This window comes from Myxozyma melibiosi, assembly GCF_037950935.1.
Source record: "Myxozyma melibiosi strain Phaff 52-87 chromosome Unknown BZA70scaffold_1, whole genome shotgun sequence".
NCBI lineage: Eukaryota > Fungi > Ascomycota > Lipomycetes > Lipomycetales > Lipomycetaceae > Myxozyma > Myxozyma melibiosi.
This window is the reverse complement of record NW_027042915.1, coordinates 457,338-484,638: the sequence shown is the minus strand read 5'-3', so window position 1 is coordinate 484,638 and position 27,301 is coordinate 457,338. Positions and strand designations below refer to the sequence as shown.

General features: G+C 49.5%; 11 protein-coding genes across 11 annotated transcripts; 10 read left to right on the top strand and 1 right to left on the bottom strand.

Moving 5' to 3' along the window:
* Positions 1-38: 38 nt before the first annotated feature.
* On the top strand, positions 39-2,120 carry BZA70DRAFT_5713 (putative serine esterase-domain-containing protein). Its single transcript, XM_064915221.1, has 4 exons — positions 39-222; positions 308-641; positions 716-862; positions 1,080-2,120. Exons 1-4 carry the CDS (start codon positions 182-184, stop codon positions 2,037-2,039), a joined length of 1,482 nt encoding a protein of 493 aa, XP_064770200.1. The 5' UTR covers positions 39-181; the 3' UTR covers positions 2,040-2,120.
* Positions 2,121-2,775: 655 nt separating this feature from the next.
* Positions 2,776-4,831, top strand: BZA70DRAFT_5706 (major facilitator superfamily domain-containing protein). The gene is made up of 2 exons (XM_064915218.1): positions 2,776-2,962; positions 3,039-4,831. Exons 1-2 carry the CDS (start codon positions 2,879-2,881, stop codon positions 4,584-4,586), a joined length of 1,632 nt encoding a protein of 543 aa, XP_064770199.1. The 5' UTR covers positions 2,776-2,878; the 3' UTR covers positions 4,587-4,831.
* Positions 4,832-5,688, top strand: BZA70DRAFT_5707 (uncharacterized protein). Its single transcript, XM_064915219.1, has one exon. It carries the CDS (start codon positions 5,076-5,078, stop codon positions 5,589-5,591), a length of 516 nt encoding a protein of 171 aa, XP_064770198.1. The 5' UTR covers positions 4,832-5,075; the 3' UTR covers positions 5,592-5,688.
* Positions 5,689-7,365, top strand: BZA70DRAFT_5708 (uncharacterized protein). The gene is made up of 2 exons (XM_064915220.1): positions 5,689-5,942; positions 6,003-7,365. The coding sequence occupies exons 1-2, from the start codon at positions 5,786-5,788 to the stop codon at positions 7,289-7,291; spliced, it is 1,446 nt and encodes a 481-aa protein (XP_064770197.1). The 5' UTR covers positions 5,689-5,785; the 3' UTR covers positions 7,292-7,365.
* Positions 7,365-8,220, top strand: BZA70DRAFT_270629 (uncharacterized protein; the record flags this gene model as incomplete). Its single annotated transcript, XM_064911329.1, has 1 exon — positions 7,365-8,220. A coding segment is annotated over exon 1 (644 nt), but the record flags the coding sequence as incomplete, so codon positions are not given.
* A 399-nt stretch (positions 8,221-8,619) lies between these two features.
* Positions 8,620-12,166, top strand: BZA70DRAFT_264554 (SAC3/GANP/Nin1/mts3/eIF-3 p25 family-domain-containing protein; the record flags this gene model as incomplete). The annotated part of the gene is made up of 4 exons (XM_064910910.1): positions 8,620-8,922; positions 9,006-10,056; positions 10,119-11,962; positions 12,023-12,166. 4 exons carry the CDS (start codon positions 8,620-8,622, stop codon positions 12,164-12,166), a joined length of 3,342 nt encoding a protein of 1,113 aa, XP_064770195.1.
* Positions 12,167-12,678: 512 nt separating this feature from the next.
* BZA70DRAFT_305671 (putative SNF2 family helicase/ATPase) lies at positions 12,679-16,154 on the top strand. The gene is made up of 2 exons (XM_064914793.1): positions 12,679-14,495; positions 14,546-16,154. Exons 1-2 carry the CDS (start codon positions 12,821-12,823, stop codon positions 16,090-16,092), a joined length of 3,222 nt encoding a protein of 1,073 aa, XP_064770194.1. The 5' UTR covers positions 12,679-12,820; the 3' UTR covers positions 16,093-16,154.
* Positions 16,155-16,421: 267 nt separating this feature from the next.
* Positions 16,422-17,184, top strand: BZA70DRAFT_270625 (50S ribosomal protein L30e-like protein). Its single transcript, XM_064911328.1, has 2 exons — positions 16,422-16,644; positions 16,714-17,184. The coding sequence occupies exons 1-2, from the start codon at positions 16,443-16,445 to the stop codon at positions 17,028-17,030; spliced, it is 519 nt and encodes a 172-aa protein (XP_064770193.1). The 5' UTR covers positions 16,422-16,442; the 3' UTR covers positions 17,031-17,184.
* A 384-nt stretch (positions 17,185-17,568) lies between these two features.
* On the top strand, positions 17,569-19,273 carry BZA70DRAFT_270622 (uncharacterized protein). Its single transcript, XM_064911327.1, has 2 exons — positions 17,569-17,968; positions 18,032-19,273. The coding sequence occupies exons 1-2, from the start codon at positions 17,750-17,752 to the stop codon at positions 18,827-18,829; spliced, it is 1,017 nt and encodes a 338-aa protein (XP_064770192.1). The 5' UTR covers positions 17,569-17,749; the 3' UTR covers positions 18,830-19,273.
* On the top strand, positions 19,274-20,844 carry BZA70DRAFT_270621 (F-actin-capping protein subunit beta). Its single transcript, XM_064911326.1, has 6 exons — positions 19,274-19,332; positions 19,390-19,712; positions 19,768-19,847; positions 19,904-20,079; positions 20,143-20,287; positions 20,352-20,844. The coding sequence occupies exons 1-6, from the start codon at positions 19,330-19,332 to the stop codon at positions 20,426-20,428; spliced, it is 804 nt and encodes a 267-aa protein (XP_064770191.1). The 5' UTR covers positions 19,274-19,329; the 3' UTR covers positions 20,429-20,844.
* Positions 20,845-22,444: 1,600 nt separating this feature from the next.
* On the bottom strand, positions 22,445-23,753 carry BZA70DRAFT_5646 (uncharacterized protein). The gene has a single exon (XM_064915213.1). The coding sequence runs from the start codon at positions 23,652-23,654 to the stop codon at positions 22,530-22,532; it is 1,125 nt and encodes a 374-aa protein (XP_064770190.1). The 5' UTR covers positions 23,655-23,753; the 3' UTR covers positions 22,445-22,529.
* Positions 23,754-27,301: the final 3,548 nt, after the last annotated feature.

Genomic DNA, 27,301 nt, shown 5'->3' with positions numbered 1-27,301 from the left:
TGGCCGCGCGGATAAAGTAAAAACCGGATGCTCTCGATCCACATTTCCTGCTCTCTTTCTCCTCCTTTCCTGCTCCTCCTCTCCTCCTTCCTCTCTCCTCCCTCCTCTCTCTCTTTCCTTTCCCTCCTTCCCTTCTCTACGTTTTTGCCAGCCTTCTTCTTATTATCCTGCTGCGCGCTGAATGGATCATCGGTCCGACCATCTTCTCGTTCTTATCCACGGGCACGTGCTCACCTTCCTTTCCGATCCTCTCCCTCTCCCGGGATCCCCCGTACTCTCTGCTAACTTCTTTCTATCTAATGTACAGCCTCTGGGGAAACGTCTCGCACTTTGACTATGTATGTCGTGCTATCGACCAATACTACACCTTCGACGATATTGCGCCGCAGGTAACCGCTGATAACGATGCCTCAACCACCGAACCCGCCGGCTCGCCCTCTTCTGATTCTTCAAACGATGTGAAGCCTCAGAAGCAGTTGTCGGATGAAGAGATCCGTCGTCGCATTGAGAGTCTCTGTGAATCCGGTAAGCTTGCAAAGAATAGCAAGTACCGCAAGCCGTATGTCTTGGTCACCCGATCAAATGAGGGTTACCTCACCTACGACGGGATAGACATGTGTGGCGAGAAAGTCGCACTCGAGGTCAGTCGACGATTTTGTTTCTCCTCTGCTTTTCTCGATCTACAGCATTCTGACATTTGAACATTTCTGTCTAGATCGAGCAAGCTCTCGATAACTACGAGCGCCAGGGAATCCGCATAAACAAGATATCGATCACTGGCTATTCTCTTGGCGGCCTCATGGCGCGCTATGCGATCGGCCTTCTGTACCAACGAGGAATCTTTAAGAAAGTAACACCAGTGGTAAGTTCATTATCTCCACTTCTATCTCTTTTAATCTCCCCTTTTCGACGCTTCTTGTCTTACTATACTTGTAACGAAATGGTTCACCCACTCTGAAACCGTTTTTACATATATGAGCACGTGAAAACACGTGTAGTAGTGACAGATGCCCCCTCTTTTCCTTTTCTCAATTTTTAATAATTATTGCCATACTGTTGTTAACGTATATTTCCTCCAGAACTTCACCACTTTTTGTACGCCCCATATCGGCGTGAGAGCTCCAGGAAAGGGTTTGCCAACGACCATCTTCAATACCTGCATTCCGCGAACCTTTTCCGCAACTGGCCGCCAGCTCTTCCAGATCGACAAGTTCTCTACTTTCGACCGGCCCCTGATGTCACTTCTGGCTGATAAGTCTTCGATTTTCTACCATGCTCTTCTGCTGTTCTCCAATCATGCGCTGTATGCGAACATTGTCAACGACCGCCGCACGTCGTGGTTCACCGCTGGCATCTCTCATACCGACCCGTTTGTCGATCTGCATAATGTGTCTGTCAACTACTTGCCTGGCTATGAGCCAACTCTTGTCGACGTTACAAACCCAATCTCGCCTATTTTGCGTGGGCAGGATCCAGACATGAACTTGGTATCCGGCACATCGGGTTTGCGCGCAGGAGTAAGCGTTTTGCCTGCTTTTTTTATGACTCTTTTGAATCTCTTTATTATCTCGCCCATTTATGTGCTTGCATACCTTATTTCTGCAGCTATACAGACCTTTTACTCGTCTCGCCGTTTGCGAGAGTTTCATTCCAAGCGCAAGGGACGCTACGGAATGGACGAGTTTCGTTTTCTCAATATCGATGAGCAAATCGAAGATGTCGTCGATACCGTTTTGGGCGACTTCATACCGTACAGCATGTCTCACTCGCATGTCGACGAACTGATGTCTGAGGATAACTCTCTTGCTGGCACGTTTGATGAAAAGAACTATTACCACGTTCCTCCTTTGGAGATCACAGATCTGCAGTCGAAGATGATTCAATCCTTGAATACGGTTCCGTGGAAGAAGTTTCCTGTCCATATTACAAAGACGAAAGCCGCACACGCTGCTGTCATTGTGCGCCATATGGATTGGAAGGGAATGGAAGAGGGCGAAGTTGTTATTCGTCATTGGCTCAGTGAAGTTTTGGTCATGTAACTCATCTGCTGACTTTCTTCAACGCTCCTGCCTGTTGCCTCTACGACTGCTTCATGGATAACATCAGTCTGTCCAGCTGCTTGATCGTATTGAAAGCGATCAGATTGGATACTCTCCTTGCAATGCAGCCAAGCGACAAATCATCCTGCTGATGCGCCTACATGCGAGTATCCGCTAAAATCCTCAGGCAATCTCCTCATTTCTCTCGGGTCAAATTTATGGGAATCATTTTTCTATTTTTTTTGCTTATGTTGGTTTTGCTTTATTTTCTTATCGCGTTGTTTTGCGCCGTATATAATGCTGCAATGGTGCAATGAAAGAAAACAATATTTGCGACTAAGAGCCGCTGCTCTTCTCTGCTCTGCTTTATGTATTTTTTATGATCTTCAAGTACAAATGAACTAGCAATATCTCACTCTACATAAAGCTCGGCAGACAAGATTAAAGAAGACGTTTAATAGTAAAAGGTGTGCGGGCGCTCGAGCCCTTGCTGGCCGTCGTTGAGCAGAGGGCCGACGGCGACGAGTCTAAATAGGGCTGCTGCCTTTGACTCGCTCTTATCGCTGACGGTCTGTGCTCACAATCTGTGCTGGGGTTTGTGCACCGGCATGCCCTCCAAGCCCACCTAACCATCCACCTGCGTTTTTGGCGTCTCTCCCCCAGTTCACAAAGTTGGAGTCAAGTAAAGCAGATTGGAACCTTTTGTTTCTTTCCTATTTGTTTTATTTTCCTTATATCTCGACGAGCTGTTGAGCAGCGTCACTCTTTGACTATTTATCGGCTGCTTATCTTATCCCTCTATCGGGTTATCTAATCAACAGAAGGGAGCAACGGATACTATGGCAAAGGCAAAGATTACACCTCGGCTGGTGTTCCATGTCGCGGTTATCTGTCTAGGTGCTCTACAGTTTGGATATCATCTGGTGAGTTGAGAATGGAATTTTCACAGACGAAATATGTGGGGTGCGCTTGGCTAACTGATAGTTCATGATGATGTAGTCGGAATTGAACGCGCCGGAGGCATATATTTCGTGCCAAATCAAATACAGGGATGAGTACATGTTTGGTACAAATGCTTTGGTCGACTGTATTCCTATGGATGCAAACAAGATCGGTCTTGTCAACTCGATTTTCAGTGTCGGTGGTTTCGTTGGTGCCACATTAGGAGGCCGCGGAGCCGACAAGTTTGGCCGTCGCGGGCTGACGATGATTAATTGCATCGGCTTCATTATTGGACCTGCTATCATGTCTGTCTCGACAAATTTTGGTTTACTGATGCTGGGCCGACTGTTTGCTGGATTTGGCGCGGGTGCGTCTTTGATCGTGACGCCTATGTACCTCAACGAGATTAGTCCACCTACAATCACCGGCATGATCGGCGCCATGACGCAGGAGTTTGTCAACATTGGAATTCTCAGCGCTCAGATTTTTGGAATTTTCTTGTCGACTTTCACTGGCTGGCGTATCATTTTGTCTATCGGCGGTATGATTGGATTCGCCAATTTGATATTGATTCAGTTCTGCGTGGAGTCACCAAAGTGGCTCACGCTGCGAAATCGTGCTCACGACGCGCGCGTGTCACTCGTCAAGCTTCGTGGATTGACTGATGGGCCTGAGGTTGGCGAGGAATTGATGGAGATTGATATGTTGATTGAGAGTTGGAAAGACCAGAGCACGATGGAGACTATCAAGGTTGTGATCACCCACACTTCCGGATCCTCGTCAGACTCGACTTTGTCCGAGGTCGCTGATGATGCTGACTCGGTGGCACAGATCACTCCTGAATTGATCACTGAGCAGGTTGATGCGATCAAGAAGGACACTTCACTTTCAGTTATCAACTCCTCCGAGGAAGGTACTCTGCGCTCAGTCGAGACCAACAGCCCTCGGGATTTCTACAAGATTTCGTACAAGGAGTTCCTCGTTTCTCCTAGTTACAGACGGCCTATGATTTGCGTCATTGGAATCCTGACTGCGCAGCAGCTTTGCGGAATCAACACTATGATTTTCTATGGAGTTACTATTCTTTCGGGACTGTTCCCTAACGGTGCCGTTCTCGTCAATGTCCTGATCTCACTCCTCAACTGTCTCGTCAATCTCGGAGTTGCTCCATTTGTCGACCGCGTCGGACGTCGGCCGCTATTGCTTTCTTCCATTGGTGGCATGTGCATCTCGGCATTTTGCCTTGCTTTTGGAATCTTGTACAGCGTCACCGTTCTCTCCGGAATCGCCGCCACTGTCTTTGTGGCTTTCTTCTCAGTTGGTCTCGGTCCTATCCCGTTCTTGATTGTGCCCGAATTGACGGAGGCGAGCTCAGTCGGAGTTGCGCAGAGCACAGGCTTTGTTTGCAACTGGTTCTCTGTATTCTTCATTGCCTACCTGTTCCCCATTCTCAACGAGGCTATCGGAGGATATGTGTTCTTCATTCTCTCCGGCATCGCGCTTTTCTACTTCTTGCTCACGTTCAAGTTTGTGCCTGAAACCAAGGGCAAGAAGACTTTTGAGGAGGTTTGGGGATACTCGGTTACGCCTATGGCTGACCTGTAACTGTGAGGAAGGCTCGTGGATGTGATAGATACGTGTGCCGATGAGCGGTAGCATATCACGTATTGTCAGGGTTGGTTTGTTATCGTCTTTTTATTTTTTGATGTTTTGTTCTGCTCTGCTTTTTCATGTCTTGCTTTGTATATACCGGCTCATTTTGTCGACGGGGTTACGACTTTACTTCTGTATTTCATCAGTTTTACCTTATAAGTTCTTTTTCATTTTTGACGTTGGAGGACAGGTTTCAGTTCTTTTCGGGTGCTTAACGTTTTCTAAGCAATGTTTTCGAGTGGGTGGTTTCTATTTCATTCTCTTACACGATTTTCTTTGATGATCTTACGAGTGGCATTTTATGAAGGTGGTTGTTTTTCCTTTTTCTCTTCTCGGTTATCAAGATTGTTAATGCTTTCACGTACTGGGTCTTGTGTTTTCGTCTTTGTTGCATGTTATTGATATTGAATTCATGTTTCTCTTTCTATTTATCATGATTCTATGTGCTCCTGCATTTCTTGTTTCTGTTCTTGTATGATGGTCAAGCAAGTTTTTAGCAGTCGAATACAAGGCATTTTTATTAAGTATTCCGCTGCGGGTGTTACACAAAGCAAGCTATGTGCGATCCTCCTCCCAGATCTCCTCGTAGCTTCGCAACTACTTCATCTAGACATCAGCAGGATCCTCTCTGCCAATAGCATTGACGCGGAGTCTCAAATCGACGAGGACTTCATGGCGCAATTCAGCGAGTTTGAGGCAGCACTGCTCAGTGCTCGTCTCGAGGCACTGACTGACTTTATCAAGCAGCAAAACAAAGAATACGCGGTCTTCTCGGGCATTGATTTAGCGCTCAAGTTGACTACGGACAAACAGACTGATTACGGCCAACATCGGTATATTGACAGTTCTGCTGGCTATCTGTCTGATAATGCCGGGAAGATGGATTGCGAAGTGGAAGCGGTTGCGGACACCGAGTTTAGTATGGTTTATTTTTGGCTGATCTCCGTCCGAATTTAGATAAAAATTACTCTCTATAACCTCAGGTAGTTGTGATACTAATCTAGAATTGTTGTTTAGCAGCATATGAAGCAATAGCAACGATATATGCATATTCTAGGGACAAGAGAGACTCCGTCGGCACTATCTCCCATGACTCTCCAGTCGCTGTCACAGACAGACACCAAACCAATGCGTTGGCTGATCTAAGTGCAATGCCTCACACTGATGTTGGATGTAGCAGTACGAGTTCGGAGCTTGTCAGATCCTTCAAATCATTTGCGCTTGCGTCGCTTGCGCTCGGTGACTGCGATGATGATATCTTTGATCGGAAAACTAGTCTTGCTGGTGTAGACAAAGACCACAGAGATGGTAAGAATACGTGAATTGCTATATCAAGATCAAAGATAATCTAACTAAGGGTTTACCAAGACTCAAGCACAAAAACTAAACAAGCGTGGGAATGGGATCTTCTACCCCCGCTGCCGGAGTTCGAGCCGATTGATCTTGACAATGCTGCTAACAAAGACTCGACTGAGGTGGAGCTTACACACAGAAGCAATATCAGCAGAGTCAGCAGCAAAAGCACGCTACCCACACCACCGATAGCATACCACGAGGACGCGGAAAACATCACCCCGCGTACGGCAACAAGAACAAAAGCACTGACAGTTCGTCGGCAGCTAAACACAAACTTTGCTCCAGTAAGGGAGGATTATAACTCGACATATGGTCAGATGAGATTGCAGGAGCAGACAGCGGATCAGACAGAATACAGAAGTTTACTGGCTGACGGGGCATTGCTCTTGCAGTCTTCGGATCTGAGTACCTCGGTGCTGAATAACTGGTACGAGGTCACAGCAGAATTGAACCGCCGACTTGGAAGTGATGAGGAACCGCTTCTGCATCCCTTACGGGAAAATACGGCAACGCCGGCGTCAGCATGGACAATCGATAGCGAGGAGTTCGAGGATGCTGGAGAAGGACTGACAGAGGATGAAGACTTTGTACAGTTCTGGCTCGATAACCGTTTAAATGAGGAGGGGCGGGAACCGGATACTCTCACTCCGCTTGCCAGTTCCTCTTCCGAAGACACCTTCTCCAAACGACGACTGAACCGGTCTAGTGGCACTAAAGAAACATCCATCGTACCAGCTATGTCAACTATGACCGCCAAAATGGCGAACCGGAGTCAGACGGCGTCTAGCGATGGCAACGATGACTCGGCACTCAGAATCACTCTTGCCTCGGATCCGGCGTCTACAACTGCGTTGGCACCAGCATCGACAGTCAGACCTCAGTTGCGCCATGTAACTCCCATCCGAAACGGTGATGAGAATGACAGTGTCGATGAATGTGATTCTTTGACCTTCTTTCCAACAGTTTCCAACGCTCCAGTTGACTATGACCTTGAGTCTGCTCGGAGTCATAGGAAGTGGTGGGGCCGACTGCCGACACGGACTCAATATAGATCAAGAGTGCCATTCACCAGCAAGCGATCCCATACAGCGAAATCCACGCTCGGCAACGTATCACCAAGCAATCCCGGCATGACAGCTCATCAAGCTAAAACCAGCACTCGAAAGGTGCTTTCTAGTAGCGAAGATTATCGCAGAAGATATGCGGCCACTAGGGCGAGGATACGGGCAGAGCGCGACGAGCGTAGGAATCAATCAAGATTTGCGAGCTTGCTCCGGCGTATGAGCTTGAGGACCAACTAAGGGTAGCTCTTCCTGCTGGCTCTGATAATTTTATTTGTCTGTAAACCGTTTTTTAAAACTATTTCTTGCTAATGTAATGCTTCAGTATCAATGTATATTCAAAGAGCCACTTTAGGGAGACGCTTCTTATTCTGGGTGCATTCCGTAGCAAAATTAAGGTTTGGCTGGGACAACTCAACTGGCACGGCTACGCGCTACGCGTCTCATGAGATTGTTTACACAACAACAAACAATAGAAGCAGCTCCACAACAAACCATTTGCCATGATGAAGAAGATCGATCGCTCAGAAGAAAAACTTCAGCGACCGGGCGTGTCTCTCATGATACGCTTCGCGAAGATTGCGAGAGAAACATGTTGAGAGCAGCTACTCTCGCTTCGCGCGCGAGCCGGGATTCATCAACGGCGTCGTCGTCAAACGTTACAGAAGCCAACCCCGTCATTGATCTGGATTCTTTGGAAACTGGCTCGAACTTGGAACATGAATGGAGCTCGGACTCTGATGAGGGAAGTCCTCTGGGTCCTCATAGTTCACGAGAGCGGATGATGGACGCATCATTTCAAGAGCTGCTGCTAGTTTTTGTTAATCTGATGCTCAAAATCAGTAAGAGAGAAGAGGAAAAGGTTATCAAAAAAGCGGAGAGACGACGTAAAAGAGAGGATAAAAAACGTGAGGATTTTGCCAAACTGGTAGCGGTGATTCCCAAACTGAGAGAGGAAGGGTATGATATCGAAACTCGCCGAAAAGTGCTTAAGGCTATTATCACATATCGGGAGATGGGGGGATGGATGAGCGCATATTTATGGGCCGAGGGTGAGGACGCTAGAGAGTTTGTCGAGGTTCTCGCTAAGTAATGCGATTTTGTAACTTATGTTGAATTCGTCTATTCATGTTTTCTTTTTGATTATAATAAACATCTCCTATTTCCCGTTTTGTAAGTTTAGACTATTCCAGATCTGATCACGTGATCTGGATTTTGCTTCCCGCTCTCGAGGAAAAGTGCCAGGCCGAATCCAGGTCCTGATCTGCTATTCATCCCAATAATGAAGCCAGTGCAGGCCACCACGAATCGCTAGCAAATCAGCACACAACAGTAGAGGGCAGTTTAAGTTTGATTGCGACAGTTTTGTCATTATATGCTCAAAGCAGATCGGCAGAGACTCAGACCATTGCATTTGCGTTCATCCATCGCTGGTTTGTCTGCCGCCTCGAGGCGCTAGTTTGTTGTTTTAAATGGCGGCGAACCAGTTCGCGCGCCCGAGCGGCACGTATCGACATCCACACTCAGGCGGTGGGAACGGTCAACAGCCAAAGAATGGAGCGTTTGGAATGCCTGCGAACGGGCAGATGAGGAACTCCGGAAATGGCAGCAACAACAATCAACCGCCGTCATCGGGGTCGGCCTTCAGCAACGTCAACTTCTTCCAAGGCTCGCAGGCGGCTGGTTCTTTAAATGATGGAGCGAAGGGTCATGGCGGTGGTGGACTCGGACGCGGGAATCAGCAGAAATTTAATAATCGGTCAGGAGGTGCTGGCGGAGCTGGAGATGATGATTGGGATGCGAAGAATCAGGAGCTCATGCGCAAGTACGAAGCGACATGGACTGGTGATCTGCAGTCACTCTACGAAAAGGTATGATTATCGTTTGAAATACTATTGAGGTCACATGTGTGTGCTTCTGTGAAGCAACCGGCTAATATACAACACAACGACAGCTCCAAGGCCTGCGCGACAAAGAACGAATCGAGATGGAAAACCGCGGTCTAGTCGATCGTCCGGATACACAAAAGTCACTTACCGACGCAATCAATTTTGTCGGTACCTGTATGGAGATGTGCCCCGTCTTTGAACGAGTGCGTCGCTCGGCGGGTAACCTCGTGAAATCATATGAACGCGGAGCCGATGGGAATATCGACAAGAATTTGGCCGTCAAGGAGTTTTCTCGACCAGCTGCCGGACAGCCGCCGCCATTACCGTCTGATGTACGGCCTCCGGGAATACTGCAGAACACGCTTACGTATCTGATTGATAATATCGTTCCCCAACTTCCAGAGGCGCACGCGTTTCTGTGGGATCGCACGCGCTCAATTCGCCAGGATTTTACGTACCAGAACTACTCTGGATACGAGGCAATAGACTGCAACGAAAGAATTGCGCGTATACATATCTATGCGCTTCATACACTGGCAGGTGACCGAATCGAAGGCGCGCGACAGCAAGAACTGGAGCAGTTTAATAAAGCTCTGCAAACACTATCCGAGTTCTACGCCGACGTGAGGAAAAGCGGAGCACAGGCGCCGAACGAAGCGGAGTTTCAGGCATATCGATTGCTAAGCCTTCTGCGGGATCCGGATCTCGATCGGCAAGTGCAAGATCTTCCCAAGGCGGTGTTTCTTGATCGCAGGGTACAGCTTGCGCTGGAGCTGCGGTCGATGGCGCAGCAGAACAACATCTCAGAACGAGGCTACACGAACACCGAAAACGCACAAAATCTGTTTGTCCGGTTCTTCAAACTTATCAAGAGTCCGGCGGTGCCGTTTCTGTTTGCGTGCTTGGCCGAGGTTCACTTTAATGATATTCGAATGTGGGCACTTAGGGCAATGGCAGGAGGATATCATCGACGAGGAAAGCCATACGTCTCCGCGAATCTGGTGGAGATGCTTGGGTGTAATGATACTGATGAGCTGCATGAGCTGTGCGATCATTTTCAAATTGCGCGGAGGGTGGAGGACGGTGTTGAGTGCGTTGATGTGATGAGTTGGAATGGTGAGTGTGATTTTTATCATAGATATTGATGTTGATGCAAAACTAACCTGGAATGTTTTTAGATGCTTTTGCTCTCGGAAAGCCGCCGTTTCATCAAGCTTACTCCACAAAACTAGTGCACTCAAAACTGGGTGATCAATCGGCCTCACAATTGATACACGGCAATAATCTAGAAGTGTATCCACAAAACTCTACAGAGCACCACACGGTGCTGTCGCTCTTCTCAAATGGCTCAGCTCCTCTTCAACCAACGCCCGCGCCAAGGAAGCCACGATCAATAAGCTCGCCGTCTACACAGACTGCTCCGAATTTTTTGGGGAATCAGCCATCTGCTTTTCCTGCACAAACCAACTCGGCTTTCGGATTTGGCAATAGCCAGCCTTTTGGAAGCAGTAGCAGCGGGTCGCCTTTTGGAAGCGCTTCGAAGACGGAAGTGCCCGCTTTCGGAGGTACGACTTCGGCATTCTCCTTCGGACAGCAACCCACACCACCACAACAACAGCCGAAGCCACAGCAGCAGTTTCAGCAAACAGCACCATCTCCGTTTTCTTCCGTCAGTACACAGTCACCGACTCCCGCTTCGGTATTCCCGGCACAGAATGAAGCTAAGCAGTCACCACAGCAGTCACCGTTTGGCCAGGTTCCGATCGCTTTTGGTGCAGCAACCGGACCGGTACAGACAGCTGGTAAAGCATCAGCGTTTGGACCTTCGAAGAGCTCTCCTTTTGCGGCAGCACCCGTTCAGTCAGTATCTTCCTCGTCTCCCTCGGCTGACGTTCCGCCCAAAACTACATCATCGAAAAGAAAGGGTCCATCCGAGGATTCAGACGAGTCCCGATCGAACAAGAAGAATGATGCAGCAGTTGCAGCAGAAGCAGCAGCAGCTAAAGCTAGAGATGAGGCCGCAGCGGCGGCCAAGGCTGCACTAGTCGCGGAAAAGCGACTGGCCGAGGAGCGTAATAAGATGATGCTCCGCAGGGCATATGCTGCGGCTGGCGAGCTTGAACGTGATGAGATGCTCAAGTCTGTTGTTTCTGGCGTGGTTCGCGAAGTTGCGAAGGACGTGATTGGAAAGGCTGCCGAAGAGCGGGAACGCAAGCGAGAGAATCTGATCTCTGTTTTGGCGGAGGAGATGTTTTCGTCGCTGGTGTATGATAATTCGTGGCAGGCGTGTCAGGAGTCGATGGCTTCTGAGCTACGACGGAGGAATTTACTCAAGGAGGCGCTGAAGAAGATTAAAGCGACAGCCGTGCTTGCAAAGACGAATGCCGATCTGAGGAATAAGCGACGGCAGCAGTATCTCGAGGCCTCTCAGATGCTGGGCCGGCCGCCGTCGAAGAAGCACAAGTCGACGAAGCGGAAACGCGGAATGTCTCTGACGCCGACCGGTACACCGCCTGCAGAGGAACGATATATGTCGGAGGCCGAACAGATAAATCTGCTTGAAGAAGAGCGCGCACAAGTGGAAACCCTTTGGCGCCCGCTTGATCTCGAGAAGGTGTTTTTGCCATATGCTGAGCAGAGCTGTGAAAGGGTGGGTCTTCTTGACGGTGTGGTGGACGTCAGCCTGCTGATTTCGGACTGGCGATCACCCGCAGGAGTCTGGACGCGGCGGAAACTCGGCCTGGAATGGGACGGACAACGGTACGCGAGACATTTGCGAGGCAAAGCAGCGAATGTGACGCTTTCTTCGATGGATGTCAATCCGGACTCTTATAGCGATGTTGCGGGGTTGATTTTCATGTGCGGAGCGTCGGGAGGAGAGGGCGATAGGTCACCGTCTGAGAAGCTGGCGCAAGATCGCGAGACTTTGCAGGAGGCTTTGAGACGGCTGCGGCAGTTTTCGTCGTATTCTACCTCGTTGCTTGTGTGTTACTGGCCATTAGAAGGAATTTCATCGGCAGAGGTAAGTTGCACCCGTTTTGAACAGAGGAGAGCTGGGGGCTAACATCGTATTGGAATATAGATGCAACAACAGCTGGGACTATCAAACTATCTCGCACAAGGCAAACAGATTCTGTCGTCGCTTTACGTGCTTGTCATGGATTCCGGTCGGGATTCTGATTTATCGAGTGCGCTGGAAATGGTCGGGAAGTCAATTTGTCGATAGTAATTGCATCGAAGTGGTTTATAAGGAGTCGGTCTGTATGATATATGTGTTAATGTACGATGTATGATGATCTTATGATAGTGTAGATGCTATATTACAAGTAGAGACACACCCGCAAACAACGCTATAAGATAGACCAACAAACTATTAAGGACAGCTAGGACCATACTCAGGGAAAAGCACCGTTTCCCGTCCGATCAACTCTAGTTAAGCCCCTGTAGGCCTACTTAGTACTGCGGTGGGAGACCACGCTGGAATCGTAGGTGTCCTAGTTTACCTTTTTTTTTGCATCTCGTGCCTTACATTTTAGTATATAATACCGTTTCATTATTCATTGTAAAGATCAAACATCTGTAGCTCTCTGATATCCCACCGCGTAGGGTTTCCAACCGTCCCAGATTTTGGATGCGGCGCGTGTTCAGGAACCAAAATTCCCGTTTAAGGTTTTGATTTTTAAATTTATTTTTCTTTGAATTTTGGTGGCGGATTTTCGCTCTCTGTTTCGCGGCTCTCTTTTATCTCGCCCTTTATCTGCGTCTTTATATCTGCTCCATCTGTCTTCAGCAACCGTACCTTCACAAAAGGTATTCCGGGCTGTTCTCATATCGCCCTTGTTTGTTATTTCACACCTTTTGGAGATCAGAGCACAGCAGTATGTCGGATCACCTCGAGCCCTTCAACAAGCGCCGGAAGACAGACGCGTCGCAGCCGCCATCGTCATCCTCCGCCATCTCGCCCGCGACCTCGACCTCGACCTCGCGCTCTTCGTCCGCGTCCTCGGTCAGCATCGGCGCGACCACGCAGTCTTTAAACGGCAATGGGCATAAGCTCATGCGTCCTTCTGCGCGCGCGGCGCCACCGTCGTCGTCGTCGGCTGCTGCTGCCTCGTCGTCGTTGGCGCGACCGCGGTCGCGTCCGGTTGCGAATGAGTCGTTCTATGGCAGTATCGTCAATGGTAGCAACTCTCGATCGGACAGCCCAAAGCCGAATGGTGCAGTTAGCAGCCCGTTTCCCATGCTCTTCAGCAGATCGTCGTCGGGGCCTGCGAACAATCACTCCAGCAACAATTCGTCTGCTGCAGCTCAGCATAACGAGCAGGTCTCACCGCGAACAAAGATGCGCAATCTGGCAGCAAAGTTCAGAGCCGATAGCACATCCAGCAGCCTTTCTCAGCCTCCGCCGTCATCGCTTTCTTCCAATGGCGTGAAGAAAGGCCAGGCGATCAAGAAAGTCGCTGCTGCTGCTCCCGCCAACGGCGTGCAGCGAGGCCCAGCGCCTGCGCGTCCGGTTGCGATTGATCTCGACACGCCGGAGCAACTGACTGCCGACGAACGGCGAACGATTGTCCGTCTGCAGGAAGTGTTTCCGTCGTTTGCTAGCTCTGCGCTGGTCTCGGCCGTGCGATTGAAGCATAACTTTGACGATGCGGCCGAGTGGCTTGCGCAGCAAGACGAGCTTGGCGTGGCCGATATCATGACTGTGTCGCCTAGCAGTGCTAGTAAAGCGATAGAGCTGTCACCTGTCGCGACGTCGAAGCGGGATATCACAAAGCCGCGGAGATCGATTCGGGAGAAGTTTGGCGCGGCAAAGATGATTGAGCTTTCTTCTGACGTTGATCTTGACGAGGACGAGCTTGAGGTGACGCGAGTGGTGAAGAAACCTTCTGCGTCGCGACGCGCGCTGACTCCGGACGATGAGGAGGATGAGGAGCCGTTGGCGGACTCTGACGACGATTCGGATGCAGAGGGTAATCAGGACGTGGACGACACGTCTGCGGTTGAGGAGAAGTTGCTTTCGATATTCAACAATGGGTCCGCGAAAGTGATTATCGACGTCGCGTGCTGTCCGGAAGACGTGGCCGAGCGGATCGTGGAAGAGCGGCCGTACTCGTCGCTCGACCAGGTTCGCGTGGTGGACCTGATCGAGCCGGTCGATCCCGATGCGCCGCCAAAGAAGAAATCGAGACGACCGAAGCGGACGGTGGGAGATAAGGCTGTTGATACGGCGCTGGAAACACTTTCGGGGTACGATGCGGTCGACTCGCTGATTCACAAGTGCGAGCAGCTCGGAGAGACGGTGTCGAAGGCGATTAAGAAATGGGGTGTTGATGTGCGTGGCTCGAACGGTGAGCTTGAGATTGTTGATATAGTGGACGAGGAGGACGGCGACGAGGCGAAGCCTAAAGTGCAGCCTGGCGGTGGATACTTCTCAGAGCAGCCTAGTATTCTTGCGGATGATGTGCAGCTGAAGAGTTATCAGCAGGTTGGAATTAATTGGTTATCGCTGCTTTATAATAAGAAGCTGTCGTGTATTCTGGCCGATGAGATGGGTATGTCTGTTCTGATTTCTTGTTTATTTTATGTTACTAACAACAAGCAGGTCTGGGGAAGACGTGCCAGGTTATTGCGTTCATCTCCCACCTGAAGGAGATCGGCGTGAACGGTCCGCATCTCGTGGTAGTCCCGTCATCGACTCTCGAGAACTGGCTCCGCGAGTTCCAACGCTTCAGCCCTACGCTTGTTGTAGAGCCGTACTACGGCACGCAAAAGGAGCGCGGTGAACTGAGAGCGGTGTTGAGCGATAAGGAGACGGAGTTTGATGTGATTGTGACGACGTATAACCTTGCGACAGGGTCGGCGCTGGATTGCAGCTTCCTGCGGAGTTTCAGATTCAGCACGTGTATCTACGACGAAGGACATTTGTTGAAGAACAGCGAGTCTGAGCGGTACCAGAAGCTGATGCGGTTGAAGAGCGAGTTCAGGCTGCTGTTGACGGGCACGCCTTTGCAAAACAACTTGCAGGAGCTGATTTCGCTGCTGGCGTTTATTCTCCCGAATCTGTTCAAGGAGCGCAAGGAGGAATTGGCTGGAATTTTCAAGCACAAGGCCAAGACGACGACGGACTCGACGGACGCGAATAATCTGGCGCTGCTTTCGGCGCAGCGGATTTCGCGGGCAAAGACGATGATGACGCCGTTTGTGCTGCGGCGGAAGAAAGACCAGGTGCTGAAGCATTTGCCGCGGAAGAACCACGTGGTGGAGTACTGCGAGCTGTCGGCGGAGCAGAAGGAGATTTACGAGTCCGAGGTGGAGGCCAGTCGTCGGGTGATTGAGGCGCGAGAGGCGGGGCAGGTGTTGACGAAGGCGGATCGGTCGAGCAGTAACGTGCTGATGCGGCTGCGGAAGGCGGCGGTGCATCCGTTGCTGTTTAGGAAATATTACGATAGCGCGACGTTGCGGAAGATGGCGAAGGAGATTATGAAGGAGGAGCGGTATTACGACGCGAATCTGGAGTATATCTACGAGGATATGGAGGTGATGTCTGATTTCGAGCTGCATAGGCTGTGTCTGAAGTTCAAGAGCATAAACAAGTACCGGCTGCAGGATGATGAGTGGATGAATTCTGGCAAAGTGCGGAAGTTGCAGGAGTTGCTTGTGCCGATGAAGGCGAAGGGGGACCGGATCCTGATCTTTTCGCAGTTCACTCAGACGCTCGATATTCTGGAGGAGGTGTTGTCTAGTTTGGAGATGACGTTCCTTCGGCTTGACGGCCAGACATCTGTGGAAGTGCGGCAGGACCTGATTGACAAGTTTTACGCGGAAGAAGACATCACTTGCTTTTTACTGTCGACGAAAGCCGGTGGGTTCGGAATCAACCTCGCGTGCGCGAACGTGGTTGTGATTTTCGACATGAGTTTCAACCCGCACGACGACAAGCAGGCGGAGGACCGCGCGCACCGGGTCGGACAGACGCGGGAGGTGCAGGTTGTGAGGTTGGTGAGCAAGGGCACGATCGAGGAGGCTATTTTGCAGCTGGCGAACACGAAGCTTGCGTTGGACGCGAGCGTTAGTGCTGGTGGGGAGGGAGGGGAGGAGGAGGAGAAGAACGCGGAGTTGGTGGCGGAGATGATATTTAAGAAGGAGTAGTTGTAGTATAGATATCTGAGTTGGTTATATGAACTGTAGAATACATTGAATGATTAATATGATACTCAAGACATCATCTAGTAGATCTAGTAGTCTGGGAAGGCGTTGGGAGTTGAGCCGCACGGGAATAAAGTTTGTAAGGAAAAAAAGAATAAAAAGGTTTGAAAATTTCTTTCAGAGAGGTTTATAACGGTAGTTTTCTGATTTGTGCTTGCGACAGTAGATCGACAAGACAAAGAACAGAAAAGAAAGAAACGAGATAAATAAAGATGGCCGAGGAAAAGCACAGTCATAAGAAGGAGAAGAAGGAGAAGAAGGAGAAGCGCAAGTCGCTGACGAGCGAGAGTGCGATGGAGGTCGACGAGGTTGCGCCTGCTGCAGCTGCGCCGGTTGCGAGCGAGGAGAACAAGTCAAAGAAGAGAAAGTCGTCGGGGGTTGGTGCTGGAGATGAGGACGACAAGTATGATCAGCGGTTATCAGCGCTGCTGCCGTTTGCGCAGCCGCTTGCGCCGAAGAAGTTGAATAAGAAGGTCATGAAGACTGTCAAGAAGGGTGAGTTTTTTTGATGTGTTGGAGTTGCAAGTGTTATGGAAGAGATACTAACGACGGATTTATGATTAGCTGCGAAGCAGAAGCACATTCGACGAGGAGTCAAGGAAGTCGTCAAGTCGCTGCGAAAGGGAGACAAGGGCCTGGTTGTGCTGGCGGGCGATATCTCGCCTGCGGATGTGATTTCGCACATTCCGGTTCTGTGCGAGGACAGCTCTGTGCCGTACGTGTTTGTGCCGAGCAAGGAGGATCTCGGGGGTGCGGGAGCTACGAAGCGGCCGACGAGTTGTATTATGGTTGTTCCTGGCGGGTTCAAGAAGGACGGGAAGGAGAGCGAGTACCGGGAGGCGTACGATGAGATTGTGAGCGAGATCAAGAGCTTGGCTTAGAGATGGAGATGAGAGATGAGAGATGAGAGATAAAAAGGGTTTGAAGTTTGATGTTTCGATATTGCTAAATATATGTGTTTATATGTTGTCTACATATTGGTATGATGATATGCAGTGGCTGGAATGGAGTGTGATGCGGGTGCCAGATGACGATGAAGAAGCCGGAAGAGTTGTAGAAGTTGACTGTAGATGATGATATACGAAGAAGCACATAATACTCTTCTTTACAAACACTCCAGATCAGCTACAAAGAACAACGCAACAAGAAAGGACGATGATTTCCGAAACAGGCAAGCAGCCGGGTAAATGTTTGTTTACCAATTTAACTCGTTCTGACGCATACTTTGCAGGTCTAAATTAGCTAGCAGCAGTGCAGTTCTGGGGATCAACGCGCCGTGACTTTAATATTAACTGCACCCGTGTATTAGTATCCAAAACACTGACATTCCAGGCAACCGCTATGCCTGATTCGGCATCCCTGCGCCGGCTCTGCTTTTAATTTGTCTGCTTTCTCTTCTTCTCTTCCTCCTCCTCCTCAGTTATCCCGTCTTTGGCCGTCCTTCTCTTCTCTTTACCTCGTCTGTTTAGTTGTATTCTGCGCGAGAAGTGCTCTCGTCCTTCTCCTCCTCTTCTTCTCCTCCCAAAAGTAGTCTACATTCCACTACTTCGCCCGCTTTGTTGTCCTCCTCCTCCTTCCTTATCATCTCCTCCTCGCAGCAATGATCGCCTCCTACGCGTTCATCTCCCATTCTCCCTCAACCTACCCCCATCGCGAGCCCGAAATCGACAACGCGCCTCTTGCCCGTCGCAAGCGCAGACGCACCTCGCCCAACGAGCTCCAGATCCTCTACTCCGAGTTTGAGCGCTGCGCCAAACCGCCCCGTCATGTCCGGCAAGACATTGCTGAGCGTGTTGGCATGACCGAGAAGGCTGTCCAGGTGAGCCCTCTACTCTTTGCTTGTTTCTTCAACACCACAAACCTCTAACAATTACTGCTGCAGATCTGGTTCCAGAATCGGCGACAGTCCTCCCGTCGGGCGCTGCAACAACAAAAGAAGCCAAGGAACCAGCGACCCGCGCCCGCGTCCGCCTCGTCATCTCTCTCGAGCGTCCCCGACTCTTCCTCGCCCGCCTCGCTCTCCGAGTCGCGCTCTTCTCAACCTTCGTCCTCCTCCCCCGGCCCAGAGTCGCCCTCCTCATCCGCATCCGCCTCACATCTAGCGTACCTCCCCTTCCCGCAAGCAGACTCCTCCTCCTCCCCCGCCGTCCCGCGCTCGATGCCGATCTCTCTGCCTCCCATTTCTCAGGCAAAGGGCGTGCTCACTCCTTCCAGCGCCTCATTCACAAACGTCATGTCCATGGCCGCCATCACCCACGCCACACCTTCTGCATCCACGCCGACCGAGCCTGCCATTCCCAACGCCCTCGCCGCCTCCACCGCTGACAAAGTGCAGCTGCCGCCGCTGCGATCTGCCGTCGCTTCTTCCAAGTCTGCTGCCCCGCCTTCAAATTTGCGGTTAGCCATGTCTGTTGACGGAAAGGCCAAGGTCGTCTTTGGCGAACTAGACGGCGACAAGAGCATAAAAGAGGAGTCTAATGGCAAAGAGAATCTCGCTGCTATTTCCGCCCCCACCACCACCGCATCTACCACCACCTCATCTGCCGTCGAGACCTCGACCCCTACTCTACCCTCCGTCGCCTCATCAGTCGCGATGATGACCACGCAGTCCGACCCTGCCATCTCTGAATACGAGTGTGTGCAGAACCTGCTGCAGCTGCGACGAGGCACTTGGATCTAAAACCACGCATTGAATCGTGTACTTTTTTCTGTCTTTCTCAAGCATGTCTTTCTCAAGCATCGAGCATAAAAAAGCAGAACCCTGGTGTTTGCCTGTATTTTCTGCACTTCTGTTTTTTTTGGTTTGACGTTTTTGTTGTCGTTCTTGTTCGTTTATATGATATCACGTCGAGTGTACGAAAGTGTGTAGCAGTAGTATTCTATGTTTCCGTTTAGACATTTCATTTCTCCATCCTTTTTGTTATTCACAGGCAATTGACCAACAAATTGTCTTTTCCTCTACCGTTTGTTTGTTTTTTGGTGTCTACAGTTAATCGTCTAATTAAACGCATCTCTTTACTTTAACATCTCTAATCAGGCGCATTGACGCTTCTTCATCCCACGTGACTTCCCGGCTGGGCTGGCTGCCTCCTCGAGCCGCGTCTCGCCTGAAGTTCGACGGTAATCAACGATCGAGCCAGATCCAAGCATCAGATTGTCAATTATTCAAAGAATTGAAATATGGTAAATCAATTTGTGGTTCTGTAAATAGTTTGATTCAGTGCTAATCATCGTGGACAGGCTGACCCCTTCGACGCCTCGCTCGACATCCTCCGCCGTCTGAATCCCAAAAACACGGCGACAAACCTGTCGAGCATCTGCTCGCTCGTGCCGGACCTGACCGAAGACCTTCTCTCGTCCGTCGACCAGCCGCTGCAGGTCAAGGTCTGCAAAGCAACCGGGAGGGATTACCTGGCATGCGACTATAACCGCGACGGCGACAGTTTCCGGAGTCCGTGGAGTAACGAGTATGATCCGCCTTTGGCGGACGGAGCTGTGCCGAGCGAGCGGATCCGGAAGATGGAGGTTGTTGCGAATGATGCGTTTGATATTTATCGGGATCTGTGAGTTGGTTTTGTTGATTGAGCGGTGTTGGACTGTTGCTGATCTGTGGTGTAGGTACTACGAGGGTGGATTATCTAGTGTTTATCTTTGGGAGTTGGACGACGGTCTCGCCGGCGTAGTCCTCTTGAAGAAAGGTATTTCAAATCTCTTTTCTCTTTGCTCATCCAGTTCAAACAACTGACAGAAACAGCATCCCCCACATCCGGCTCCTCCTCGGGCGAATGGGACTCCATCCACGTCTTCGAGGTCGAAGAGCGCGGAAGCCGTGCTGCGCACTACAAGCTCACGAGCACCATCATCCTCAACGTCGACACCAGCAAGACTTCCCTCGGTGTCTTCAGTCTCGGTGGAAATCTTACTCGTCAGGTACACCACCCTCTCTTTCTTTTTCCTTTCGTCGGTACATCCGGTTGCTAACTGGCATCGCAGGTGGAGCAAGACGCAGCTGTGGACGACGAAATGAGCCATGTCGCCAATATCGGAAAGATGGTGGAAGACACAGAGTCAAAGATGCGTAACCAGCTGCAGGAGGTTTATTTCGGCAAGACCAGGGATATCGTGTCTGATTTGCGAAGTACGTTGCCATTTTCTTGCAGTTTTTCAAAGGTTCCGGGGTGGTGTTAACTGGTGAATTTTAGGTATCGGAACACTCTCCTCGATCAGAGACGAGAAGCGACTACAGTCCGAAGTCGTCGGAAACCTTGAGTCGCGCTAGGTTATATCTATTCCCGTTCCTCAAGAGTGTTGTGAAGTTATAGTCGACTTTATGGTGTGAGGGTGGTGTTTACATGTTAATAGATGAGAATAAGACAGATCATTGCTGTTAGTTTAACATTGCAAAAGGACTTCTGTTTAGCATTCAAAATGATTTCATGCTGTAGAGAATCGTATACTCTGCATTTCGACGAGCGCAATGCGAGGCGGAGAGATGCCCTTGCCATCAACCAAGGGTCCCTAAAATCAGATGTATTCATACAAGATCTTTCGTTTACGACTCAGTAACGCCTACGCCCTCGTAGCGGCGCACATCTGGTAGCGACGCGCTTCTACATATAGCATAAACATAATCCGACCATTCCTCCTTCTCCACAACATCCCACACCAGCCAACCATGGCATCCACTGAACAAGAAAGCTGAGAGCTCTTATCTATTAAGCTATTTAAAAGGAAAAAAACGGAGCTGTAGAAGCGCTGCTGAGGCATATAATTGATCGTGAAAGTACCTTACGTGACAGTATAAACAATCAGCACGTTTGACGATACTGCCGCGCGGATTGCTTAAAATTGAACGAGAGAGAAGTAGATTATTTTATTTGATGTATTCGCAACCTAGAAAGATGAGGATCGATTGGCAGACGTGGAGATATGGCTTACGTTTCACCGGAAGAGCATGATGCAGGACGCGTCAGAAAGAACTGGGCCTTCAGATTCGCCAAATTACAACAAAAGATTTTGAAACGCGTCTTAATTGTCTGTTTAACTATTGAGGAGCATTTTTCCATGAATATTGAGTGAATTGTGTGAGCATAGACGCGTGGGGTTAGCATGCACGAGATCTTCGAGCTCTCTTATGAGAGGTACCACCCTTGGGTCCAGATAGTTTCAGCTGATTTAACTTGTTGTGGTTGAGTAATTACTCTTTTGTAGGAAGATGTGGATGAATGCGCGCCGTTACAAGGGGGTAAGTGGATGCGCGCTGTAAGATCTACTGCCGCCTGGTTACTTTGACAGAAAAGTAGGAGATATAATATGAGATATTAAAAATACTACATTACATTACAACAAAAGAAAGTATCAAACGGAAAAAATAAGCAAGATAAATACAATCAAAACTCCTCAAAGTAGTTATACTTGTTTTCATACGTGTAGAAGCTCTTTATCGAAGTCGAAGGATAGTCAGGGTCCGTGAACCCGCAGTGCGAATTGTTGAGTTGTGAGTAGATGTCGAATGTGTAGGCGTAGGTTTCTTGGTTCAACAACTGGCCCTGTTTGTTTCAAATATGTTAGAATCATGAGAAGGAATCGGCTGAGGGGAAAAGAATAGAGGAGAGACGTACCGAGACGGCATACAGGGTCACGTTGTACAAATCAAAGTCGGGAATTTGGAACTCGCCAACGACCGTGACCACGGTATCGTTCCAGCCGTATTCGTAGATCTCGGCCTGTGTGTATGAGTCGACGTATAAAACGTCCATGTAGTCATAGAAATCCGAGGAGCCTCCGGTTGTCGTGTTGATGTTGACTTGAAACGCAGTGGAGTCCTGTAGATAGTAAGAAAAACAAGTTAGTATCTATGGAGGCGCATGAAGATCAGGGAAGTAAACGCACCAGTGTGAAATCGACATCATCGGCCAGGACAACCTTGAAAGAATATCTCACACGGAAATACGTGTCATAATCCAGCTCAGCGAATGAGTACATAACCGGCAGGTAGGTCTCAAGACCTGAGATAGTCGACACAGTCGAATTAGCCGGCTCGAGATAGAGGCCGAAAGTGCTTCCGTCGATCCATTTGATTCCCTCAAAGGTAAGCTTGGTTGTGACATTGTTCTCCAAGTTTGAGTACATGATAGGGATCGGCTCCCAATAGCCGTAGCTGAACTCTGGATCGGGTAGCAAGGACACGTTCGTGACGCAGTACGCATCGGCTATTGTGCCGTCGTCAGTGGTGTTGGTGCTGGACTGAATCGTGTTCTTGGAATGGTCGAGAACAACGTTGAGCACAGTGGGGAAGTTGGGGTCGGCCTTCTCGCACGACGTATCATTGGCATCGAAGATACTGGCGTCGAAGATGTATGAGTTTTGCGCAAAGGGCGTCATCTGTGAAAGGAGATTAGTACGACGTTCAGTATGCAACATACGCTGTATAGACATACCTCGATAGACAACTCCAGACTGTTGGGTAGATCGTTATCGAGCTCATCAGGAACGGTGAAGGAGTCCAAAAGCGTGATTGTCCAGGTACTGTAACCTTTCTTGATCATTTCCTGCTGGGTAATAGTATATTTCCAGACAATTTGAACATCGCTGGAATCGGTAGAATTGACCTTGCCGAGCCTGACCCTAGCATCAAGGGCTAAGTAACCGGCGGAAGAATCGTAGCCTTCGAGAATATCGGCGAGAAATGTAATTCTGACTCCGTACTCTTTACCCAGCTCGAGTTCACCATGTCTGTAATAGATGCCAATTTTGACGCTATCGTCGTCAAGAGGCTCGTTGGTGTAAGCAGTCATTTGGCAACCGCCTCTAGAGCCATCAGTCCACGTGCTGCCATAGAACCTGGTCTCGTTATATCTATCTTCGACGTATCTGCGCCAATTGTACGCATTATCGTCGTCATCGGTGACTTTGACCTTGGGAAGCGCAGGATGGATGATGTTTGAGTCTGGAATGCAGAACGCGTCGGCAATCGAGGTTGCTGTTGCAGTGACGACGGGGACGGTCGCGGTGCTTGTCTGAACGTAGACCTTTAATTCAACGCCCGCCGAGCTGCTGGCTTCAGTGGAAGAAGCAGAGGCAGAAGAAGAGATCGCAGACGTAGTTGAAGAGATGGTTGTTGTCGACGACACAGGGAGGGACGAAGAAGAGGAGGACCCGGATGAGGAGTCGGAGGACTTGTTGTTGTTATTGCCTTTCTTGAGTCCGGCACCGAGACCAGCGCCGAGGGCGACGGCGAGAACGATGATGATCGCAGCAACAACGCAGCAGAACCAAAACACCGACAGTCCACAGACCCGTTTCTTGTTGGACGATGCAGGCGGGGCGGGCGGAGGGAGGGTGGTCGTCGCCGCCGCGCCAAAGGCTTTTCCGCTCGGAGCGGGGGCCTGTTTCTCGAGATCAGAGTCGGAGTCGGGCTCGGGCTTGGCTACCATCGGTGGTTCGGCGTCCGATCGCATGGTGTCGGCCATCGGGAGACTGTTGTTGGCCGCGTGGTCGACCATGGGGAGTGAGTCGTACTCCTCGGCCTCGGGGCCTTGAGTCTGAGGCGTGGACTGCGGGGAGAGTTAGTGCGGTGGTGGAGATAGGAGAAGAAGAGGGAGGATATACCATTACTGCGTAGGATGAGAAAGGACTAGCAGGAAGAAGGCACCAGGCAGGTCGAGGAAGATAAGAAGAGGAAGAGGAAGACCAGCAGAGGAGGAGAAGGCGAGAAGCTCAGACGAAGGCGGGAAGACAAGGAAATTGGCTGAGCGCTGTTCAGCTTCTTTGGAGCAAGTTTAAAGTCAACAGTCCCTGTCTCCCTCCACATTCCTGATTTCTCCTTGAAATAATCCCGCCATCTGTTCTTTCATAACAACAACAAAACACTCTTTATCAATAGTAATTCATTGCAGAAACACCTCTCATATCTTCCGCTATAATCCCCACCCGCAACTGATAAGCTTCAAACAATAGGATTTAACGTTTAAAGCTTGCGAGCTTTTAGAGTTTGAATCTCAGCCGCTTCGGGACTCTTCGGGACTGCTCCCGGACTAGATCTGGATCGTGTAAGAGATTATGTAATGAACAGCTCATAACCTGTGGTCATAGTCCTCGGACTGAGTCAACAGATGTATGGGTTAGCGGTCAAGATACCATCAGATTTCACCACAATTGTCAGCGAGATATTGCTACCTTCTCAGAGACGGCGTTTGACTTTTTCATCACCTTCTTTGGCTAAAGTCTTTTGGTGAGACCTTTCAGTCTTGACAACGAACGAGTGCGCTGTTGGTCGAAATGGTTGAAACAACGAAGGACGTTCTTGCCCGAATCAGAGGCTCAATGACTGTAGGGCGTCTGTTCATAGTTGTAAGTAAATACAGCAGTCGGTATCTACTACTCTAGATACTGTATTCCAGAATTGAGTCTGAATGAAAAAGTATTCGATTTTCAACCCCTTGGAAAGTCTGTCAGAGGAAGTATACTATTAGTATATTAAGCAAATATATTCAGATCCGGTAACACTGCTCACTTGAAAGTCGGCCATACTGGCACTTTCAGCAGATATCAGAGCAATTGCAGCGACGACATCGCCTCTGACAGTCGAATTTCATCTTCATACAGAAACCCAAAACTAACGCCGAGTAAAGCAGCGATGATCACGTTTTAACATCATCATCATCACGATCGGGACCGCAGTCAAGCCGCCGAGCGAGAATAGCAGAAAGCCAAGGAGCTCTTGTGCTGGATATCGTTGGTTCGGGATGCTGTCCATTAATTCTGCGTGGAAATATTTTGTCTGTCTGCTGTATGTGCGGCTGTTGGATATTTATGACTTGCATGGGATGCTTCCTATTGTGCGGCATCAAAACGCTAGCGGAATCCGAAGGAAACAATCAAGCAGCAGCGGTAACATACACCTATCAGCAAGGTAACAGAACCAGATCAAAAAAACGAAAAGCTCGGAAGAGCTGAACAGCTTGATATAATCCGGTATCGAGAATGTCGATTCCTCGTAGCGAGATCCTGTCACGACGTACGACTTTAGTGCGAGCGTAATACGTCTACGCTCCGCCGTACGCCATACATATCAGCAGGCCACCTATGTGAGCAACAACTTCAGAGAGAGCATATAGTTATAACAATAGTTTATTCTGACTTTGGAGTATACTTGTTTATTCATGTTTAGATGAAGTGCTTAAACTCAAGTTTTAGCAGCCCACCAGATCTCTCTTCTGGCCCTGTTATTGCTGCTACCAACATAGTTCTTTAATTAGAATACTTTTTTGCAAACCTATCATAGATCATATCTTTCCGGTATTCAAGCGTCCGCTGGTCTGGTCTACCAAAAAATTCCTCTCCGTATGCTCTAGTTGAAGGCTGGTGAGAATCGTGCAGCTGGGCTGACGTGGACTGTCAGGTCACAGCTGTAACTCTTCGTGCTTCATCAGCTTAATACAAAACACATAAACCGCACCGGATCTGTCATTATCGACGACCGAGTCTTGCAAACGCACAGAAAGGCAGACAGATCCAAGAATTAGAGAATCTAGAATTCAAAACTCAATGCCATGATCGTTGTGTGATCCTAGAGGCTTCAATCCCACCAAAAGCTATATGGGAAATTATCGGCATAAGAGTTACGGTAAATATGACGAACTCGTCCTCTGACGACCCCGCAACGATATACCAAGATTCGTTTTACCAGACTGATATTTATGACTATGGATGGAGCGACACGGTTGTAACGGTCTACGGTTCCTTTACTGCTGCGTCCGACACAGCAAATGCTACGATATATCTCGAGGTACTTTCTTCATTTGATATCACACTGCGCTATCAGACTAACAGTGTACATATGTAGAGCCAACCTTCATTCCAAAACACGTACTTCTACGTCGCTGATATCTACAGCGATTTGGACGATGGATCCTGTGGATTCACAGATCCTGCGTGTCATGAGGTTGCGAGGCAGAACTGCCCGGCCTCCTCCAAACCCTCATCCGTGTCAGAGACCTGTCATCCTGCCTCACCTCACGATGCTTGTCCGTCTACTACATCTATCCCTGCAAGAGCCCAGCCATCTTACCTCACCTCAGAACGCCTAACCAGCATTCCATCCACGGGAGATTACCTCTGCCTCACTTCACAAGGTCACGCCTACACCCTCCCGCATGAAGAGTACTTCGCAGGACGCTAAGGCATGAGCAGGGAGGTTTCCCCTCATCCTCCGCACGGTTTCTTCTTGTCAACAAACCACACTCATTTACTAACATTCTTACTCCTCGAGAGCCAGCCTCCTCGTCCTGCTAACGTGGAGACTAATCTCTTCCGGCGAGAGGATAGAATGAGGCATCTTGTAGAGTAATATTTAAGGAAGCCTGGCTTACCCAGTCTTCCTGATAATGAAGATCATCTACTATCTTCCTAATCACTTGCGCTTCCACTACAACTCCCACTTACCTTCCACTTATCCATCGCTTATCCCCTCATTATGTCATCCAACGACAACGCTTCGGCGCGCGACGACGCTACTTCGCCACACTGCGTATCCTGATAGCATGGTTCAAGACTATACGGAGCTTTAAACCCGCTCAACTAATGTGATGACCTTAATGAAATCTTAGTTCAAATAGAGCCTACAAGCAGAATTCTCAGTAATATATCGAGCTAGTATAGTTCGTAGCGGTTTCCCCGCTGGATCCTGCTCTCCACGTTCTCAAACCCTACAAAGTCGTAGCCAGTTTGCCTTCTTTCCGAGATAACCCAACTTTTCCAGTCAATGTACGGTAATACACGTCGTGGCTTATAGCGGGAAAGATTACGTCTGGGTAGGTAGTGAGTCGACATCCTACGCAAGCTCTGCAAAGTCTGGAGAAGGCGGGACAAGTTAAACCCTATAGGTATCCCTGGACTATTCGTTAAGGCTTGCCACACAAGACACTAAGCGAAGAGCTTAGCTAAGTGCAACTCTTCAGGCTCAGACGGAGCTTGATTATTCAAACATCATCTAAAAATAAGCTGCAGAGGCTGCTGATGCATTATAGACACTAGAGACTAAGAATAGGACGCGAACGCGGCTGGATCAATGACGCGACTGGGGCGCGGTGAGACTTAGCCGCACTCTTTGGGCGCAGCAGACTGCCTATTGCCGTTCAGGGTTAGTTGT

What these genes read in the sequence shown, in the direction of transcription:
- BZA70DRAFT_5713 (XM_064915221.1), top strand. Translation starts at nt 182, where the DNA reads ATGGATCATCGGTCCGACCATCTTCTCGTTCTTATCCACGG. An exon ending in GCGAGAAAGTCGCACTCGAG is followed by an intron (nt 642 to 715) that starts GTCAGTCGACGA and finishes ATTTCTGTCTAG; the next exon opens with ATCGAGCAAGCTCTCGATAA. An exon ending in TTAAGAAAGTAACACCAGTG is followed by an intron (nt 863 to 1,079) that starts GTAAGTTCATTA and finishes TATTTCCTCCAG; the next exon opens with AACTTCACCACTTTTTGTAC.
- BZA70DRAFT_5706 (XM_064915218.1), top strand. Translation starts at nt 2,879, where the DNA reads ATGGCAAAGGCAAAGATTACACCTCGGCTGGTGTTCCATGTCGCGGTT. An exon ending in TACAGTTTGGATATCATCTG is followed by an intron (nt 2,963 to 3,038) that starts GTGAGTTGAGAA and finishes ATGATGATGTAG; the next exon opens with TCGGAATTGAACGCGCCGGA.
- BZA70DRAFT_5707 (XM_064915219.1), top strand. Translation starts at nt 5,076, where the DNA reads ATGTGCTCCTGCATTTCTTGTTTCTGTTCTTGTATGATGGTCAAGCAA.
- BZA70DRAFT_5708 (XM_064915220.1), top strand. Translation starts at nt 5,786, where the DNA reads ATGCCTCACACTGATGTTGGATGTAGCAGTACGAGTTCGGAGCTTGTC. An exon ending in AGACAAAGACCACAGAGATG is followed by an intron (nt 5,943 to 6,002) that starts GTAAGAATACGT and finishes GGGTTTACCAAG; the next exon opens with ACTCAAGCACAAAAACTAAA.
- BZA70DRAFT_305671 (XM_064914793.1), top strand. Translation starts at nt 12,821, where the DNA reads ATGTCGGATCACCTCGAGCCCTTCAACAAGCGCCGGAAGACAGACGCG. An exon ending in TATTCTGGCCGATGAGATGG is followed by an intron (nt 14,496 to 14,545) that starts GTATGTCTGTTC and finishes AACAACAAGCAG; the next exon opens with GTCTGGGGAAGACGTGCCAG.
- BZA70DRAFT_270625 (XM_064911328.1), top strand. Translation starts at nt 16,443, where the DNA reads ATGGAGGTCGACGAGGTTGCGCCTGCTGCAGCTGCGCCGGTTGCGAGC. An exon ending in CATGAAGACTGTCAAGAAGG is followed by an intron (nt 16,645 to 16,713) that starts GTGAGTTTTTTT and finishes ATTTATGATTAG; the next exon opens with CTGCGAAGCAGAAGCACATT.
- BZA70DRAFT_270622 (XM_064911327.1), top strand. Translation starts at nt 17,750, where the DNA reads ATGATCGCCTCCTACGCGTTCATCTCCCATTCTCCCTCAACCTACCCC. An exon ending in TGACCGAGAAGGCTGTCCAG is followed by an intron (nt 17,969 to 18,031) that starts GTGAGCCCTCTA and finishes TTACTGCTGCAG; the next exon opens with ATCTGGTTCCAGAATCGGCG.
- BZA70DRAFT_270621 (XM_064911326.1), top strand. An exon ending in TTTGATATTTATCGGGATCT is followed by an intron (nt 19,713 to 19,767) that starts GTGAGTTGGTTT and finishes TCTGTGGTGTAG; the next exon opens with GTACTACGAGGGTGGATTAT. An exon ending in CGTAGTCCTCTTGAAGAAAG is followed by an intron (nt 19,848 to 19,903) that starts GTATTTCAAATC and finishes TGACAGAAACAG; the next exon opens with CATCCCCCACATCCGGCTCC.
- BZA70DRAFT_5646 (XM_064915213.1), bottom strand. Translation starts at nt 23,654, where the DNA reads ATGGTCGACCACGCGGCCAACAACAGTCTCCCGATGGCCGACACCATG.